The 18,287-nt window shown below is 32.6% G+C and overlaps 2 protein-coding genes across 4 annotated transcripts in view; both read right to left on the bottom strand.

Moving 5' to 3' along the window:
- Nucleotides 1-12,879, bottom strand: part of LOC110991785 (talin-B) — a 53,993-nt gene extending 41,114 nt beyond the window's left edge. The window contains exons 1-19 of one of the 3 annotated variants that reach the window (XM_045630664.1): nucleotides 12,620-12,879; nucleotides 11,132-11,269; nucleotides 10,536-10,685; nucleotides 10,257-10,360; nucleotides 9,837-9,972; nucleotides 9,139-9,330; nucleotides 8,307-8,388; nucleotides 7,889-8,057; nucleotides 7,515-7,687; nucleotides 6,631-6,786; nucleotides 6,230-6,315; nucleotides 5,830-5,915; nucleotides 3,870-3,963; nucleotides 3,265-3,342; nucleotides 2,913-3,031; nucleotides 2,028-2,141; nucleotides 1,479-1,601; nucleotides 483-597; nucleotides 227-304 (exon numbers count right to left, since the gene is read on the bottom strand). In XM_045630664.1, the coding sequence (XP_045486620.1) occupies nucleotides 227-304; nucleotides 483-597; nucleotides 1,479-1,601; nucleotides 2,028-2,141; nucleotides 2,913-3,031; nucleotides 3,265-3,342; nucleotides 3,870-3,963; nucleotides 5,830-5,915; nucleotides 6,230-6,315; nucleotides 6,631-6,786; nucleotides 7,515-7,687; nucleotides 7,889-8,057; nucleotides 8,307-8,388; nucleotides 9,139-9,330; nucleotides 9,837-9,972; nucleotides 10,257-10,360; nucleotides 10,536-10,685; nucleotides 11,132-11,267 (2,191 nt within the window). In that variant the 5' untranslated portion in view covers nucleotides 11,268-11,269; nucleotides 12,620-12,879. Of the gene's footprint in view, nucleotides 1-226; nucleotides 305-482; nucleotides 598-1,478; nucleotides 1,602-2,027; nucleotides 2,142-2,912; nucleotides 3,032-3,264; nucleotides 3,343-3,869; nucleotides 3,964-5,829; nucleotides 5,916-6,229; nucleotides 6,316-6,630; nucleotides 6,787-7,514; nucleotides 7,688-7,888; nucleotides 8,058-8,306; nucleotides 8,389-9,138; nucleotides 9,331-9,836; nucleotides 9,973-10,256; nucleotides 10,361-10,535; nucleotides 10,686-11,131; nucleotides 11,270-11,386; nucleotides 11,407-11,485; nucleotides 11,680-12,619 lie in introns of those variants that run through there. The other 2 variants (XM_045630665.1, XM_045630666.1) reach the window with 2 other exon arrangements.
- A 2,070-nt stretch (nucleotides 12,880-14,949) lies between these two features.
- The window catches only part of LOC110991768 (apolipophorins), a 35,153-nt gene continuing 31,815 nt past the window's right edge, over nucleotides 14,950-18,287 (bottom strand). The window contains exons 53-59 of the mRNA XM_022257255.2: nucleotides 17,805-17,952; nucleotides 17,326-17,466; nucleotides 17,044-17,159; nucleotides 16,754-16,868; nucleotides 16,032-16,147; nucleotides 15,499-15,693; nucleotides 14,950-15,243 (exon numbers count right to left, since the gene is read on the bottom strand). Coding sequence (XP_022112947.2) covers nucleotides 15,226-15,243; nucleotides 15,499-15,693; nucleotides 16,032-16,147; nucleotides 16,754-16,868; nucleotides 17,044-17,159; nucleotides 17,326-17,466; nucleotides 17,805-17,952 — 849 coding nt within the window. The 3' untranslated portion in view covers nucleotides 14,950-15,225. The remainder of the gene's footprint in view (nucleotides 15,244-15,498; nucleotides 15,694-16,031; nucleotides 16,148-16,753; nucleotides 16,869-17,043; nucleotides 17,160-17,325; nucleotides 17,467-17,804; nucleotides 17,953-18,287) is intronic.

The raw sequence follows: 18,287 nt of genomic DNA, 5'->3' as shown, positions 1-18,287 counted from the left end.
TTTAGGGATGATAAAACGTTATTCAGTTAAGTTTTGGTTTGTCCACCGTTGGACATAGGCCTCCTCCTTCCGGTTCCACTCGCGTCTGTCGCGGGCCAGGCGCGGCATATTCATTTATCATATCTCTTATTTTTTTTTTCAGTTATAATTTAGTTATTTCTCTTTACCCCTGGTATTGTTGGTAACTTTTCGACATTTATTATATCCTTATTTTCATATAACATACCTTGTAGTAATTCTGGGACTAATTCCTTGATAGTGCTCATACACGTTACAGCTGTTGAGTAATTAACCTCTTTGGGGTCTGCAAATCGTAATAAATATTATAATAAATAAATATAGTATCTTAATTCATTTAAACTTATCGTTATAAGACCGTAATTTGTAAGAAACATGTATTTTATGTACAAATTGTTGATTAGAATTATCAAAGAATAAAGATTGAGAATATATTATAAGTAACGATTTCAGAACCAACATACCTGAGTGGGCAATTATGAGGGACGCAATTGCAGCATTTAATTTTCCCAATTTGTGATTAACACTCTTCTCCAAAGCTGAATAAATTAATGGATCTCCACTTGTACCGGCGTATTGCTAAAAGTTAATAAGGATTTTTTTAAACTGTGGCAAATTAAAAATCCAACTACCATATCCATAAATTTAGTTAAAAATGAAATGAAATACGTTTATTTGGAACATAAGATCATCATGGTATCACTTATTCCACGTCATTAAATTCGAACCTGTTGGCATCCCTACTCATCGGCAAAGAAGACAGAGGGTGTTGGCCGAGAGAAAAAGCCGGCGTAAAAAACTCTCGGTACTCTTAAAAAAAGCAAATGATCAAACAATTCTGCAAATTAATTAGAAATAGCCTATCCAGCACTAATCCCAGGCCCTTATATCAACTAGATCTTTATTTATGATCTATATTTATTTTTATTATAAGACTCAATATACAGGAATGTTTCGATAAAGTAGAGTGCACTGGCCCCCACAGTAGGACTAAAAAAACCTTTTTACACAGCTTTTCTTTAATACATTTCTTAAATTTAATAAAAGGCAGAGATAAAAGAGGCTCTGGGATTTTGCTAAAGAAGAGTACGCCTTTTCCCAAGAATTACTAACTTTAGACAGTCTAGTACGGGGAAATTGCAGCCTGCGTTTGTTCCAAGTATTGACATTGTGCGTATGTTCTATTCTAGTACACTTATCACTATTGTATACATACATAATATTTTCATAAATATATTGCGAGGGAAAGGTAAGTATATTAATTTCCTTAATTTTATCTCTCAGAGATTCCCTACATTTTAAATTATATATTGCAGGAACAGCTCTCTTCTGCAGAATGAAAATAGATTCGACATCAGCAGCATGACCCCATAATAATAAGCCATACGTTATTAAGCTGTGAAAGTAACTAAAATAAACAGGTGCTTTTAGCTGTATGGACATCAGTCAGTTCATATTACCTGGTCCAAAACAGAGTAACAGCTATCAAGAACGTCGTGAGTACTTTCAACGACTGTTCTAAGTGACATCCTTCTAAGATTTGCTTCTGTTTGTTCATCAGCTATAAAACTGTTGCGCGAGCTCTAGAAATTCATAATTTTCCTTTTATTGTGGAATATTCTTACATATTTAGAAGCAAAATTCTAATGTAGGATATTATATCAAAAATTAAAAACATTTTGAATATAATTACTTAGTACTCATTTTAATTATATTATAAATATAACATAAAGGTTAAACGAAATTAAGTATAATTGAACACGTAAATTGCGCCAAAAAGTAATACGACGCAATGCACCATAGATAAAGACGGCGCTGCAACATATAAGTAACCTTTTTAATAGGTCATAGACAATGCATGCCTCTTAAATGCGTATAATCGAATGTAAAAAATATGGACTTTCTTTTTGATTCTTTTTTCAAATATTTATATTGTACGTCAATTAGTTGTTTAGTTTAAAATTAGAATTTACGATACAAAAAAGTTTATGCGCAAATTGTTAACTTACATTTATAAACTGAGACCGCCTCTTGCTCTTGGGGTCCAGTGACAGATACATCTGTGCGGAAATATCTGCTAACTTTTTAGCTATTTCATTTGCCGATTCCAGTTTATCTTTATCCTAAAACATTCCATAATTGTTATGAACAAATTACTGAAATAACAAAATTAATTAGACTTATTGTCCGTATTAGTGCTGGGCAGGCTACTTCTAATTAATTTGCTATATTTGTTTTAAAATATGTGTTGTTTGATGATTTTCTTTTTTAAAAGAGTTCCGAGAGTTTTTTACGCAGGCTTTTTCTCTCGGCCTACACCCTCTGTCTTCTTTGCCGATGAGTAGGGATTCCTACAAGTTCAGATTTAATGACGTGGAATAACTGATATTTTGTCTATCTAATGTTCCATAATAAACATATTTATTTAGGTTTTTTTTTAAATAGAGTTGAGTAAAAAAGTACAAATGGTGCCCATGGTACATAAATGAGTAGGGATGCATACAGGTTCGAATTTAATGACGTGGAATAAGTGGTACCTTGATGATCTTATGTTCCAAAATAAACGTATTTTATTTATTATTAATAAACGAGAAAGGCAACTTAGAAGATGAATCGACCAAATTAAAGAAACAGCAATTAGTACATGGCAAAAAGTAGCATAGCGCAGAGAGCAATGGTGGGGTTTTGAGACCCTTGTTAAAAAAGGGTACAAAAAACCTAAAAGAATTGAAACAGACACTTATTTAAATATAATATTATCTGAATTAAAAGGTTATTAAAAGAAATGTCCTGCATCCTCCAGAGTTCCTTTTTTAGTAAACGTTACATTAAGGGTATATATGTAGGATAAGTAAGCAATAGCAAGGAATAAAAATGGGCAAGCTTAAACTTACGTAATCCGAACTTTTGGCTATATTTGATAGATTGTTAATATACTCGCACAATTCATCCAATTCGTCAAGTAATTTCTTTGATTGTTCGTCGTTAACTTTCTTTGCTGTATCTCTTACGCCTTAAAAAAAACAAAGTTAATTTATGTTTATTATTAGAACTGGCTGGAATTTTGGTACATCCAAAATTCGGTAAGATGTACGTTAGCAAACCCTAGAACCTTATCAGTTAATTGCCAGCAAAAAAGTTAAGTATCCACGAAATAGAAAGAAATGTGACGCCACCAAGAGTTGCAACAAACTCGACACATAATGTTACTAAACTGAGATAAACCACATTAGTTGGAACTTTTACCTTTAACCACAGCAGGCAATTCATTTTCCATGTCTGACACAATATCATACATACTCCCATAGTCCCCTTCATTTCCATCTGAAAACGTGGCAAAATATAAATGAGAAAACTAATTTAATTTTTTAATATCTTAAACAAGTCATGTTCAAATCACGGAAACAAGTAACATTCTAAAATCCAAATGAAGGAACCGGCCCAGATGGAAATCAGTCACACTTTGGAAAATCGTGTTCTCTCAATGCCGTTAACAATTGCTTACAGTAAATCTTTATCATTGGGTATTTTTCCCTATATATGGAAAACAGCAATTGTAATACAAGTAAATCCAACGAATATACTATAGGCCTATATATATATATATATATGTATGTATGTATATAATTGTATTCTAAAAACTTTTGATTAAGTATTTGATGAGTCATATATCCCAAAACAGCATGGGTTTGATGAGGTTATAGTTTATTTTTAGTTATTGATTTCTTTTTTTTGCGGTTGCTTGTTTAAATTTTTCTCTATTTTATCTAATGTGATTTATGGCTATGTGTATGGGTGTTAAATTTGTAATGAATTAATGAATAAATACAAACCAATTTCAAACGTTTTACCTGACAGAAGAACAACAGTTTTGACAGAAAGAGAGTTTATTCTGTTTAATCTCCTTCCAAACATATGAGGGGGCTCGCCGAGGGTTTCTCCTATCTGAGAAATATTATATTTCAGATTGAAAATTGTATTTTATCTAAGTATTTTTCTTTACAGTTTTCTATTACTATATTTAGAAATGAATGAAAAAAAGATGCATTCGTAATGTCTAATATAAAGTCATTGGGTACTCCACTACTTCTACTGTATTGCATTGTCATTCGTTTAAGTGACACGACGCATAATAATGTATACCTATCATTACAGCGAAGTTTTATAACTAAAAATGTTAATGCTAACGACTTTAAAGCCTTCATGTCTATCACCGATATTTTTGCATTTTTATGTACTGAATTCTCGTAAAACATGCTCTGTGTTTTCTACTATATACGACGTCAGACGACTTTAAGGACTTACGCGGCTTTGTAAACTACACTTTATTTATTTATACTTAGTCTGGCCATAAATACTGATACAATTAAAAATAAACAAAATATTACATTTTAATTTGGAATCTGTTATTTTCATATGATTGTGCATTAAGTTTTCTCATTTTGGCGCCAATACTTTGTATAATATTTTGCTATATTAAAATGCAGTGGGGTGATGAAGAGAACCGAATCGCTGTGATTTCATTACCAAAGTAGGTATAAAGCTAAATGCCCATGAGTACTGGGCTATTAATAGGTACAATGAGACCTCCTCTATTTGTGACAGAAAAATATCTGGCCTTCCACGTAGTCTTCTTAAGAAAAAGGTGGTCAAAGCAGTAAGGGAAAGAATTCGAAGAAATCCTGTCCGAAAGCAAAAGATTTTATCTCGGGAGACAAAGATAGCACCTAGAACCATATTGCGTTTTTTAAAAGATGACTTAGGACTTGTAGCCTATAAGAGACGTTCTGGTCATTTCTTAAATGATAATTTAAAAAAGAATAGGGTGATAAATCGAAAAAATTACTGAAGCGGTACGCAAAGAGTGGTCACAGAAAAATTTTGTTTACGGATGAGAATTTTTTTACAATCGAGCAACATTTTAACAAACAAAATGACTGTATTTGTGCTCGAAGCTCTAAGGAAGCTTCCCAATAAGTCGCCAGTGTGCAACGTGGGAACTATCCGACTTCAGTGATGGTTTAGTGGGGTATTAGCTATGAAGGAGTGACTGAGTCATACTTTTGTGAAAAAGGTATCAAAACTTCGACACAAGTGTATCAAGATACCATCCTTGAGAAGGTAGTGAAGCCATTTAATAACACCATTTTCAATAACAAAGAATGGTCCTTCCAACAAGACTCGGCAACGGGTCATAAAGCTCGGTCTACGCAGTCTTGGTTGAAAATGAACGTTTCGGACTTCATCAGCGCTGAAGACTTGCCGTCGTCTAGTCCCGATCTTAATCCGCTAGATTATGATTTATGGTCAGTTTTAGAGAGTATGGCTTGCTCTAAACGGCATAATAATTTGGAGGCCCTAAGACAATCCGTACGATTGGCAGTGAAGATTTTTCCCATGGAAAGAGTGCGTGCTTCTATCGATAACTGGCCTCAACGTTTTAAGGACTGTATCGCACCCAATGGAGACCACTTCGAATAAGCTTTTTATATTATAAATTGTTGTTTATTTATGTATTAAACTAACACACTGTAAAAGTAAGAAAATGTTATTTGCAACAGAAAAAAATATATTTTTCTTTGTTTCAGTATTTATGGCAAGACTAGGTATATTAACACTTCGTTGCATTACATAAAAGATAAAAAAACTTTAGTAAACTGAAGGCTTTAATCTTTAAAATCTTCCAACATTAGCTTTGATTAATTAAACATTGTTTGACACAAGAGTGACAGGGACAAAGTATTCAACAATTGTGGATCTATATATATTACGTGTATGAATCAAGGTTATGCTAATGTGAAGTTTACGTACCATTCCTTGTTGACTCCTATCCCCTCGATTGACGGTAACAACTTCATGGACCGTTGTTATTGTTGTCCCTTCACTTGACCGGTGTCCTGAAGATATAATTCAGAGTTAGTGATAAAGTTATACTTTACCCTCAGTAGGTCTTATTTTTCCTTACTTATGTTACTAGGATGCAATCGCTTATTAGAAATAAGGCTGCCCGTTGTCTAATATCTTAAACTATTTTTATATGTATGTTTAAGGTAACGAACAAAAATAAATAAAGTGGTAAACGTGTTCATAATAATGATTATAGATTTCGTTACAAAGACGCCGTATCAAGCTAAAAAGTACCCTAGCCTATGCTTTGTTTAATAAGTAAAATTGGTAATAATTTAAAATAACCATCTTATTAAGAATGTACCTTGCTGCACTGAAATTATACTGCTAGGCCCGACGAATGATTGTTCGACAATTTTCGACGGTACTATATTTTGGATTATCGTACCCCTGAAACATTGATAAAGCTTAAAAAAATAATCAATAATTATGTATATTATTTTCTAAATAATTACTCTGACATGATATTATATATTTGTTATACAGTTAAACAAAATTGAACATATATTACGTATTAAAATATTCCTTGGCTATTTCCAACAAAGCTTATTTGTACTAATTGATAATCTGTCTTTACATATAGAGATTAAGATATAACAAAATATATATAATATAAAATATACGCAAATATTGGTATCCGGTTTCCTTACATTTTTTTTAAATTTTTAAATTAGTTTACACACTGCATTTGTAATATTATTTTACCTCGATATCTCAACATTTTCTTCGCAAATGACATCTCCCTCGGTGTGCACTACGTTGTAAGGAGCAGCGAGCTTCTTGCGAATTATGTCGATGTAGCCTTGGAGGATATCTTTTATACGGAAAGCCTCGTTTGTTTTCACTGCATACTCTTTTTCACTAAAATTTTAATATTATAATAGTAATAATTGACATACTTATTCTTTTTATGAGAAAATTATAATAACTTTCAAAAAATAACATTGTGTTTTATAGAGAGGTAACTTTCATTTATTTATAGCACGTTATGATGATTCAATTTTATTCTATACTAATATAAACGTGTGTTTGTAACAATTTGGCTCAAAAAGTACTGGACCGATTTTAAAAATTCTTTCATGAAAGATATATTTTTATTGCATGACGCTGTTTAATATAGGCTATTTCAATTGCAATAAAACAAAATAAGTATAAGTAAGGTACTAAAACTACAATAATTTTACCAAAGTTTAAAAAATATCTTTCATCGCATGCGCTGCGATAACTATTGATGATAGAAAAAAAACCACAACATTAAAGAACATATCTACAAAAAAATGTTTAAATAATACATGGTGAAACCAGGAAGGAACGCTAGTTATAAATAAAGATAATAGAGTCGCAGCCATATAATAAAAATGCCATCGTTTCCAGACTATCTATGTTATTACTCATCACATATACTCGCTAAAATTATCTCTTATTTTTCAGTTTAATAACTGTAGTTTTAAAAAAAATCTTACTGTTTTAAAATAATTATACACCATATTATATGAAGTTCTCTAGTAAATAAATCTTTAATGTTACTAAATTATTTAATATAAATAAATAATATAAAATGAGGAGATATCTGGTGAAATTAAAGATACCTATAATCTCCAAAATCCAGGGTGAACGATTCACTAGCAGCACGGTAGCTTTTCACCTGCGTTAGTGGCCACACTTGCAAAATCTCTTTGGTGTCCTCGTCCAACCGTAGTATAGAGGATGCGTTTATTCCCAGCAGACGTGGAATGAGTTTCTTTTTGCCCTTATGCTTCTCCTGTAATGAGAATATTTACAAATGAATCCACTTATAAAGCAGCCATGCGTTTAACTGTTTATATAAACCTTGACTTTTTTTATAGAACAGGGGGCAAACCTGAGGAGGCTTACCTGATGTTAGGTGATATCGATGCCCATGGACACTCTCAATGCCAGGACATTAAAGATTACAATGATCTAGCCATGACATAAAATTTACCTTAACAAGGAAGAACGTGACTCCATAAGTAGGCAGCTCCCGCGCAGTTTTTGTATACAAATTCTTTGCCTCCAATGGACTCAAACCTTGGTGTTTTCGGTGCTCTTTGAATATTTTCTTTTCAATACCCCATGATGTTGCATATTGTGCCGGGAGGAATTCTCTTAAGCTAAAATATAAATTTAATTATAGATAATTTAACCAACCCGTAAATATTGTCGTAAGTTAACAAATACTATAGAAGGTGCAACTTATGTACCTGAATGATTATCCGTTAAGTTAACAATTGATTTAAGAAAGCATAGGTTTTATCGTTAACAAATTTACTTAATTTCATATATTTTTTTTGGAAATGTTATATGGGAGAAAAATAAATAAATAATTATAATTATTATTATAAACTACACTGATTACTTACTTTTCTATAAAACCAGGCTTGTGTTTCTCCTCATTAAAGTCTTCGAAATGTACTTGACATTGCAGTCCCGCAAATTCGATGGCTAAAAATAAAAAGGCTTTACAATCTATATCGCTGCATTTTGAAATAAACCGATACTTTATATAGAGCCATAAACTATGGACTGTTGATAAAGCACGTAACAAACAAAGTTATATTGAACATTCACAACTATCGCGGAATATGCTTAAAAGGAGTATTAAAAACACACACACACACACCCATACGTATACATACATGTGCAGGATATGCTTCACACGATCACACAACACAGCAGAATTAGAATTAGCCGAATTATTATATTATTGCTTAGTTAAATGTATTAATTATTTTTATTGAAATTTCTTTAACATTTATTTATATATTATTTATTTCTTCTTAAGTATGTTTTTTTTTGTTAAATATAATTTATGTTAGCTGTCTCTCTCTCTCTAGCTCATGTCTGAGCGTCGTGGTCAGCAACGACGCATCTAGAGCGGACTATCTGCTTCTATCAGTTTCTATCCAGCGCTACTCTTATGACACTTTGAAGACGATGAGTCTTTCTCTTGATCGGTCCATCTGGCTGGTGAACGGCCACGTGATCTTTTGCCTTCTCTGTGGTTGGTGGTTGGTAGAACCACGTGGTACCAACCACGATCAGTTTCTCCAAGTTCTCATCGCCTTTCCGCATTGTATGGCGGAATACGATACGATTCGCTTTAAGCATACGGTAGAGAAGCGAGTTCGTATGCGAAGTTGGGGTCAGGATTGATTGATTGTTGTTAGGATTACGAAATAAATAAAAAAATACCTTTCGCTTCCGTAACAATCTGCCGTCCATCTAAGATAGCATCCCTAGTCTGGACATATAGCAAGTTTAATTGAACTGGGTCCCGTGCATCCACCTTGCGGTCAGAGTAGAAGAGCCTTCGCTTGAATAGAAGAGTCTCTTTTGGATCAACACGAAGTTCACGCAATGTTTTGTGTTGGTCTAACCATTCCACTGAAAGAATTATTATAATTATAATTAAAAAAATATTAATAAACATGTATATTAGTATAATACACAGACTAGGGTTAATAATATTCTGAACGTTAGCATTAAGTTTTAGCATATCGGATTTCATGGTTGCATTGCAGCGCAAAAAACATACAGACATAGAGCCCGTAGTGTCATCGGGCAGACAGGCATTTCCGTTGTCCACTTATGTTATTTCTGAGAATTCGTAATTAATATAATGAGCAGTGTTAGCGTTCGAATCACTGCACCATTTGATTTTTCGTTCTGCGTGCGCTTTCAAAACTTGGCTTACGGTGAAGGATAATACCGCGACCATGTTAGGCACAAAAACATTAGCCCTTAACCCAGAAATAGAACCAATCTGAGGCACAGATTGAATTGTTACAGCAGATTATAAATTATTATTCGTAAGTAATAATCAAGTATTACTGTATTCAAGGAAACCAAACGCTTGGAAAAAAACAGATGACATTAAAAAAAGAATATACCATTGTCATCCGTTTTTAGTTTTTTGCTGAGCTGTTCCAGTTTGGCGTCTTTTTCACGTGCTTGGGCTTTCCTCTTTAGAGTGAGTGTTCCGGTCATTGGCTTAGTTTCTTCTTCTATTTCCATATGCTCACGGCACTGAAAATGTATTAATTGTCTTTTGAATAAGCCATTTATGTTATACCGAAACAGGTAGTAATGTTTAATAACGTTAAACAAATAATATATTATCTTATGTTGTCCATTAATTACTTATATGTACATATATTTATTACCCTCGTGATACGCTTATATGCGAATATCACCGAATTAATACACATGATTAAAAAATAAAAAGGATAAATTGTTCAGGACTAGAAGCTAATATTCTACTAGGTAAGCAAGCAATACACAATATATTTTTATAATTAAATTGAACCTACCAGACCGTATTCTTCGTAATTAGTAGTTCCTATCTTGTCACAGATGGACAACATCAGGTCTCCTATTGCCTTCGATTCATCCACTTGAAGAGTCTTCACTGAACCTTTTCATCCGAAAAATATATGTTTTAGAATTTATAAATGAAATATAAATGAAAACGCGTATTCCAAAACTACTTTTTCGACCTTTTAGACATAATAAAAAAAAAAGTTAAGTGGCAATACTTTACGTGGAAACTTCTTATAAGTGATATAACACGTTAGTAAATAAAACTGTACCATCTAACATTCGAAGTCGTAGGTTCCTCATTCTCTCAAGGTAGTAGAGAGAATCACCATCACGCAGCATGTAGTACTCTAAGGTCCTGTGATCCTCTAGCCATACTCCTGAGCACTCGTCATCAGCAGAAGTCAAAAAGAATCCATATTCTATAATAAGGAAAATACTTTGCAATATACAGCATATCAGTGAGTACCTACTTGGTCCAGTGTAAGACAAAACAAGATAAAGAATGATTTAAAATATATGTGCATAGCAAAATATACCTTAAGACAAAAGAAATAAAGACATCATAAAAATGGACGAGAATTCAAGCCGAAAATCAATATTTCAAATTTATTTTCTAAGCTTAGATAACAGATTCTAATAAAATTTGGTCAATTATATGTATAAAACGCGCATTGTATTGCTACAGCATTTTTACTTCGCAATTTTATATATAGCATTATGCCTGATATGTCAAGAGACTGAGACTGCACTGAGTTCAAAAACCCTTGCAGGAACAGTTTTGTCATTTGCAACGATGTTCGAACTTCGAGAGCATTGACTTGCGGGTCATTCGTCGGTTATAAGAAAATATATGTATGTACTGTACCTTTATCTGGATTTAAAGAGACAATCTTGTCTTTAACGATGTCGTGGACATGTGAAACTGTGGTTCTTGTATCGAATAGTAGGGTCTTCGTCACCGAGGCCTCATCTAGGATTATTTTCAACGAAAGAGGCGCCATTGCTGGAAAAATATATTGATTATTATAAAATTTTATTCGTAAATTTGTTTGTTTGTATTTGTTACACTCAGACCGTATACTCGTATAGAGCATTACGATTTATATGGATCTTAAACTACCTTCAATACTTTGTTGCTATAAAATGCGGTTTACATTCCACACCAACCGAATTGGTAAATTATGTGATTATATATATACTTAGTAAAATGAATACATACACAGTTATAAAGGTAAAAATTAAGTAACGAATTATTAAAGCAGGAAAACCAAATAACTATACGTCTGGAAACCACAAACATAAAATTAATTTAGAAACGGAATTATCGAATTATTATTTAAGAAATATTTAAGCCCGCGTTTTTTGACGTTTTGGACGTTTTAACTGCGTACACACACTACACACAACTTCCGAATGTTAGCACAATCTGATGAGAGAATACGCTATTAAACCGGTTTAGTACTCAATGTTTTCGTAGTATAAAATTCGTCATTGTATGATTTCATCACCTACGCAGGTGACTGTTCCTTACAGCTGATAGGAGATTAATGAATCATAGCAAGATTTTGATTAAAGCTGTCATCGTCACTGACGAAATTTCCCGTTACGCATTTCAAAATACATATTCAAACATATATATAAGTATATCCTTATGCACTCTCCTATAGGAGGATGTTATTGGTAATTATTATAATATGCCGTTATCACCTACCATTGGTATTTTTCAAACATACAATAATAAGAAAACATTATATTTGTAACATACGTATAAGTTGTATAATTACAATTTTCTTAACCTACAAAGTAATAATAAAAATAATTTAAATTATGTAAATAAACATAACAAATAAAATATGTATTTGAAATTAAAATAAGAATTAAATATTATGTTGTCGAACTGGCCTTATCTTCCAGAAACGCCGAATGAAGATCAATAATAACCAAAACAAATCGAAAACCGAAATAATTAAAAACAATAAGCAAGTCGATTTAAATGTTACTGATATTACTAGGAGTTCGATTTTATTGTAAGCCACAATTTATGTTCATATATACAAAGACGTCTTATTATTACTGTAGTTTCTCTAGTGCATTTAACATGGTACTGCTAAACCAATTTGTATGAAACTTTATAATAGCATTTTACAATAGCTGAACTTACGAATTTATAACGTTTACAAATGATAATAATGTCTAATTTTAGAACAGAAAATAGTTGTTACAAATTATTCTAACAGATGTAATCTAGTCAAGCACAATAAGAGTTTTATAGAAAAAATAAAAGTAATTCTAAATATTGTTATTTATAAGTTAAATATAATTTAATATATTAATTAAATAAACTGTGACTGACCTGAACACGTCCTCTCCGCAGCACTAATTAGTTAACATTGTCCTGTCCTGTGAGTCAGGGATATTATATTATCGTAATGTTTTCCTTCTCGTACTTTGAATGGCTTCTGCTATATTAGTTCGGATTTATTGTCAGGATAGATTGATAACGCGCGTAAATAACGTTTCTTTCGTATTGAATTTGTTGAAAGTTGTCTCAAGGAGCTAGCCAAGTCAAGGTTTACCTGATTGAATTGATATAAGTACTTTGATGCCTTTTAGAGTGATGGTATGGGTTCGATTTGCATTAAATAAAATTTTGCTAGAATAATAAATTTTAGCATATTAATACTAAGTCCCTATTATATGTTGATAGTTGAGTAACATACTTAATTTTGCTAGAATAATAAATTTTTGCACATTAATACTATGTCCCTGTTATATTTTGACAGTTGAGTACCTAATCTACTTTTTTACTTAACATAAAACAAATTACCTAAAGATTTTTCCTCCAAATCCAGTAGTGGCTTACTGAAATAAGTTTCCAGAAAGAGTAATTAGTGCATCCTCTTTAAACTCATTTAAAAACAGACTGGATAATTTAACCAAATCCGCACGCTTCAGCTTGTAAGCGGCTTGTGTGTTTAACTATTAATTAATTAGTACATAATAATATCGTTAGTTAAACATGACTTAGTGGTAAACGCATATCATGTAATAACGAAGTCATAAGTTCTATTGCTGGTGAAACAATAATTGTTCCACGTTCATAGAAATTACTGATCATCTAAAAATACTAACAAAGCAGTCGCAGCAAACATTGTCGACTAATGATTTTAATAGACTTGTGATATAACATACACTAAATTATGTTTATACACTTACTTTAATTGTTATTTTATATAAATATATTTTAGAAATCAATAAGCGAAGCAATCGTATTATTAGCATATAATTCGTTTGTGTCGTCCCGAAATCACGAGCCTCGGCGAAGAGGGCCAAATAATACTAAGCGTCAAAATAAAAAATGCTTCTTACCGGTTCGTCTCAAGTGCAGTGACCTATTTATAGTTGTATAGGTATGTGTCGGTCAGTCGTACAAACACGGCCCGTGTGTGACGCATTATGACCTCACGCGCAAATATTATGGAAACCACACGTTATTAGTATGGAATAGATATGCTAATTATCTTTTGTTTTGCTTAGTAGCAATTCTTATAGTTAAACGACTAATTATATAGGTAGTTATTGTATTTAATTTTGATTGGATTATGTCTTCGTATATGTGTTGTTTGCGGTTTTAATTTTAAACATTTTAGAGATTCGTTGGGTTTAGAGGATTTGATTTAGAGGACTTAGCCAAGATGTCTTATTGTAGTGTATTTAGGCAGTGAAAAACTAAATTTGTATAAAAAAATGTCGGCACGAACACGAGTTCGTATACAGTAGATAGAGAGAGTATACAGTAAGATACGAATCTTACTGTATATCTAAGCCCCCAGGCAGATGTGATGTGTTATTTTTAAATTTATTATATTTATTCAAGCAATTAATTCTGATATAGATATATGTACTAAAGTTTTCATTTTGTTTGCTTATGACTGTAATTTTTTATCGTTTAGTTTTAGATATTATTAATTTTTAATAATTTTTTTTGTTTATTTTGTGGTTGTTTGTTTAGTTTTTTCTTTAATATATTGCTTATGTAGGTACTAATGTAATTGATGTGTATGTGTATTAAATTTGTGATTTCATATTTATTGTATTTTTAGGCATACACTTTTTAGGTATATATAAATAAATTAAATAAAATGATATTTAATTTGTGATAGGATTTTAAACAAACTTTCTTGACGTGCCATTTATATATGTATAAGAAATTTACAGATACAGCAGTGTTTCATTATTGTCCAAAAATAGCCAACATTATTTTATAAGCAATAGAAATATCAGAGAATTATTTTAATTTATGAACTATATACAACGTATACACTATCACATTCTTCTGTAGAACTCTAAGGATAGAAACAATATGTGGAAGTCTCTCTCTCTGCGAATAATCAGGAGCGGACTATCTGCGTTCCCCGTTTTCTGTCCGGATCCTTCTTACATTATACAGTTTTAAGAAAGATTTACATCCACCGGCCACCGGATCATTTTGCTTGTGTTACCAACCACGATTAATTTCTCTAAATTACCACATACCCTCCTGCGTTGCATAGCCGAAATGTTTGCTGATTCGTTGTCGGCATATGGTAGAGGCGAGTTGTTGAATGTATTGGTGTGCTTAATCTTCTATGTATGGTGTATATAGATATTGGTATGTTTAATAGAAGCAATGAAAAACAAAAGTATTACATAATTTTTTATTTTAATACAAATTAATGGTTACTTACAAAAACTGCGCTATGGTATAAATAGTTTTAAAAATAATGGCCTTGAACTCGTCATATTTTAATCTAAACCAATTTAAAGATCTGCCATCTGTTGTTGCGAGAAACGAAACAAATAAATAATTTAATAATACCAATTTTGTTATTTAACAATAGGTTTAAATTCGAAAGAGATTTTTTTACTATCCATATTTCAAGGCCCTTGTGGAACTAATGTAGCGATCACAGTTTTTCTCTACTTCCTTTTGCGAGACTGTAACAAAGAAATGTTATGTTATTATTATTATCAATCATCAAGTGAGGAATTGAAATTTTCAAGGGCATTTGGATAAATATATATAGAAGCGAATACAGTATAATATATAAAAAAAAACAAAACAAAACAATGGCCGATCGGGTCACGTGATTTTTTTTTGTCCAGTAAATCATTAGATTGGGAACCAATGAATACCATATTTTAAGCTTTAGACCTAATCATCAAATGGGAGTTATTAAAATTATGACTTACAGCATCCTTCTTGTCCTCGGTGACACAGAGGGAGCGTACTCTGAAGGGGTCGACGTAGGTGCAAGTGCAGGACTGCACAGACGAGTACTGTAGTAAACGGTTGGTGATGGACGCCGCAGCCGTTTGAAGGAACTGCTTACGCTGAGCGGGGCTAAAGCCTCTGTATGTCGATGCGGAGAACACGAAGCCGTCGGTCTAGAAAAAATAAAAAAAAACTTAAGATTTCTACCGCTTTTGTGGTAGATTAGCAAACGTTGGATTACAGAATTATATGGATTATAGGATGAACTGCTTCATGTTGTGTAAGTATGATTTGCTTTATAGATGTTTTCATAGACATTTTCCTGCGTACGAAAAATAAGACTTGTGAGCGAAAATGGGCGAGGTATATAATTTATCATTTTCAATAAAGTAATCTTGATTTTCCTTCCAATAAAGGTAATTTATTTGTTGAATATAAACCAATGTGCCTGGATTATTTTATAAAATCAACTAAATTAAAAAAGATTTGCTTAGTTTAAAAAAATACTTACGTCTTGTGCGAACTCAACACATCCGTCCCTCTCTCCAATGTCAAGGTTGGCTCTTTGCTCTGTCGTGTCCCGTTGCTTCTTGTCACCCAACACTAGTACGGAGTTCCTAGAGAATCCTGCAAATTATAAGAAAATTTATTAAAAAGGTAGCTTTTCATAAAAAAAGTATCAAATTCTAGCAATTTCGTAAGATTGTTCATACAAGGAATATACGCAACTGATATTGTTGATCATAAAATTAACAATAACAGTTATATTATTACTACACGAATAAACACAATTTAATATAAACAAAGTTAATATTGAAACTTGCATTCTATTGGGTATCTCTATTGCACAGACGTGTGTCAGATCAGCAACGAACAGCGAAAGACAACAGTGATGACAAAAATTATGTTAATATTAGTTCTATAACATTTTACAGTTTCAATTTATTAGGCGCGTACACACAGAGCGAGTAGCCTCGCGAGGCATTTGCCGCGCGAAGCAGTTCCGTTAGTGTGGACGTGCCCGGTCGAGGCAAGCGCGCCCGAGACATCGAGTATCGGCTTTTTGATTTGCTCAAGGCGTTTTGCCGCGCATACTCTGGAGGCTCGGACTTACCGCACCCGGCCGCCTCGCGATAAGTTTCCTCGCGCGGCAAATGCCTCGCGAGGCTTCTCGCCCTGTGTGGACGCGCCTATTTGTAATTTGTAATAGCGCTGTCTAAAGTAAATACTCACCGACAACTGGTTTTCCTCCAACTGGCGCGAATTCCTTGGTATCAGTGATAATGGACACACTGTACGCGTTGTTTTGCATCCATATATTTTGTACCGCTGTACGGAGTGTTTCCACCTGAAAAATATATAAGCTTGATTATCTGGTCTAAAATATCAATTTATAATGAACATTACTGACAAAGTAAATAGGGACACTGTAAAAGGCTTGCTTAAATTTGTGACAGAAATAAGAAGAATTTCTCGTGATATTAAATATTAAAAAATTAAAAAAACAAATAATAAGGACTTACCAAGAACAGTTGTGGTACGCATCGTCCTCCAATGGAGCTGATCAGATGTTTGACAGCGCCGGGTCTGAGCGGCAGTTCCAGAATGGAGTTGTACGAGGTCATAATGTTGGTCAATCCTAGGGAATTTAATTGAATGTAAATTGAAAATTTAATTTACGTGTTATATAATTCCTAACTCGGGGGTAAGCTAAATATTGAATATACCATATTTAAAAGTAACTTTTTATACATGATTTACATTATTAAAGAATTAAAAATAAAATAAATTGAAGGAAATCTTACCAAGTGTCTTGTGCAGACTTTCGACGAGGTCAAGTACCATTTTTTCCGCAGTGTCGATGTATTTGTTTCCTGTGACGACGCCGTCATAGCTCTCGTACCTGCTTTCATCATCGAACACAACCTTTGCGGTCTTCAGTTTCACTGTGAATAAAATTCATAGTAAAAGGTCTGTTGATTTCTTGAACCCTGAATTTATCTACACGTAGAAATTATGACTGATGTGTCTTTTAAATTAATCTATGTTATATATCTATCTAAATCTATCTTTTATATTAATATTAAAAAACTGATGATAGTTTCGCTAAACATTCCCGATTCCAGTTTAAAACACCGTATTTGATTCCAATTGTCTAGATAAGTTTAACAATTGGAAAATTAAAATTAACTTTTGAGCATCATATTAATAATTTAAGTTTTAGTCTAGATCAGACTAAGGTATATGTCGCTGCAGAACATAGCTGTCTTAAAATTATACTCACGGTCAGTGTCGTATATGATGGGGTATGGGTACTTGGAAGTAAGCCCCACGAGGTACACCTTAATGTCAGATATGCGCTTGCTCTTCAGACCGTCGATCACTTGTGACACCAGAGGGACAATCAAGTCTTTGTAGTTTTGTTCATTTGCCTGTGGATTTAAGAGAAATTAGTCTTCATTGGTATTCATTCTATCAAGTTAAATCGAGTTATGGTTAGGCGTGTCATCACGTTATAAATATCAGCGCAGGCGCATTTTCTTGTGTTAGAAAGAGACGAGTAATTTTTCAAAAAGATAGAGAGACACAGAGAGTAAGTAACACTGTAGTTGCATGAAATCTATTAACGTAAGTTTTAAAGCTCGTTAAAAATTCAAAATTCTATAATAATTTATTTATATATGTAACAAAATTTACAATTATGAACGTCAAAAAATAAATATATATGAAATGCTTCTAATTTCACATTTACTGTCAGTTCTCAAAA

Source organism: Pieris rapae, chromosome 13 (genome assembly GCF_905147795.1).
Source record: "Pieris rapae chromosome 13, ilPieRapa1.1, whole genome shotgun sequence".
NCBI classification, from domain to species: Eukaryota; Metazoa; Arthropoda; class Insecta; order Lepidoptera; family Pieridae; genus Pieris; species Pieris rapae.
The sequence above is the reverse complement of the archived record's forward strand: the minus strand, read 5'-3'. Positions and strand labels throughout refer to the sequence as shown.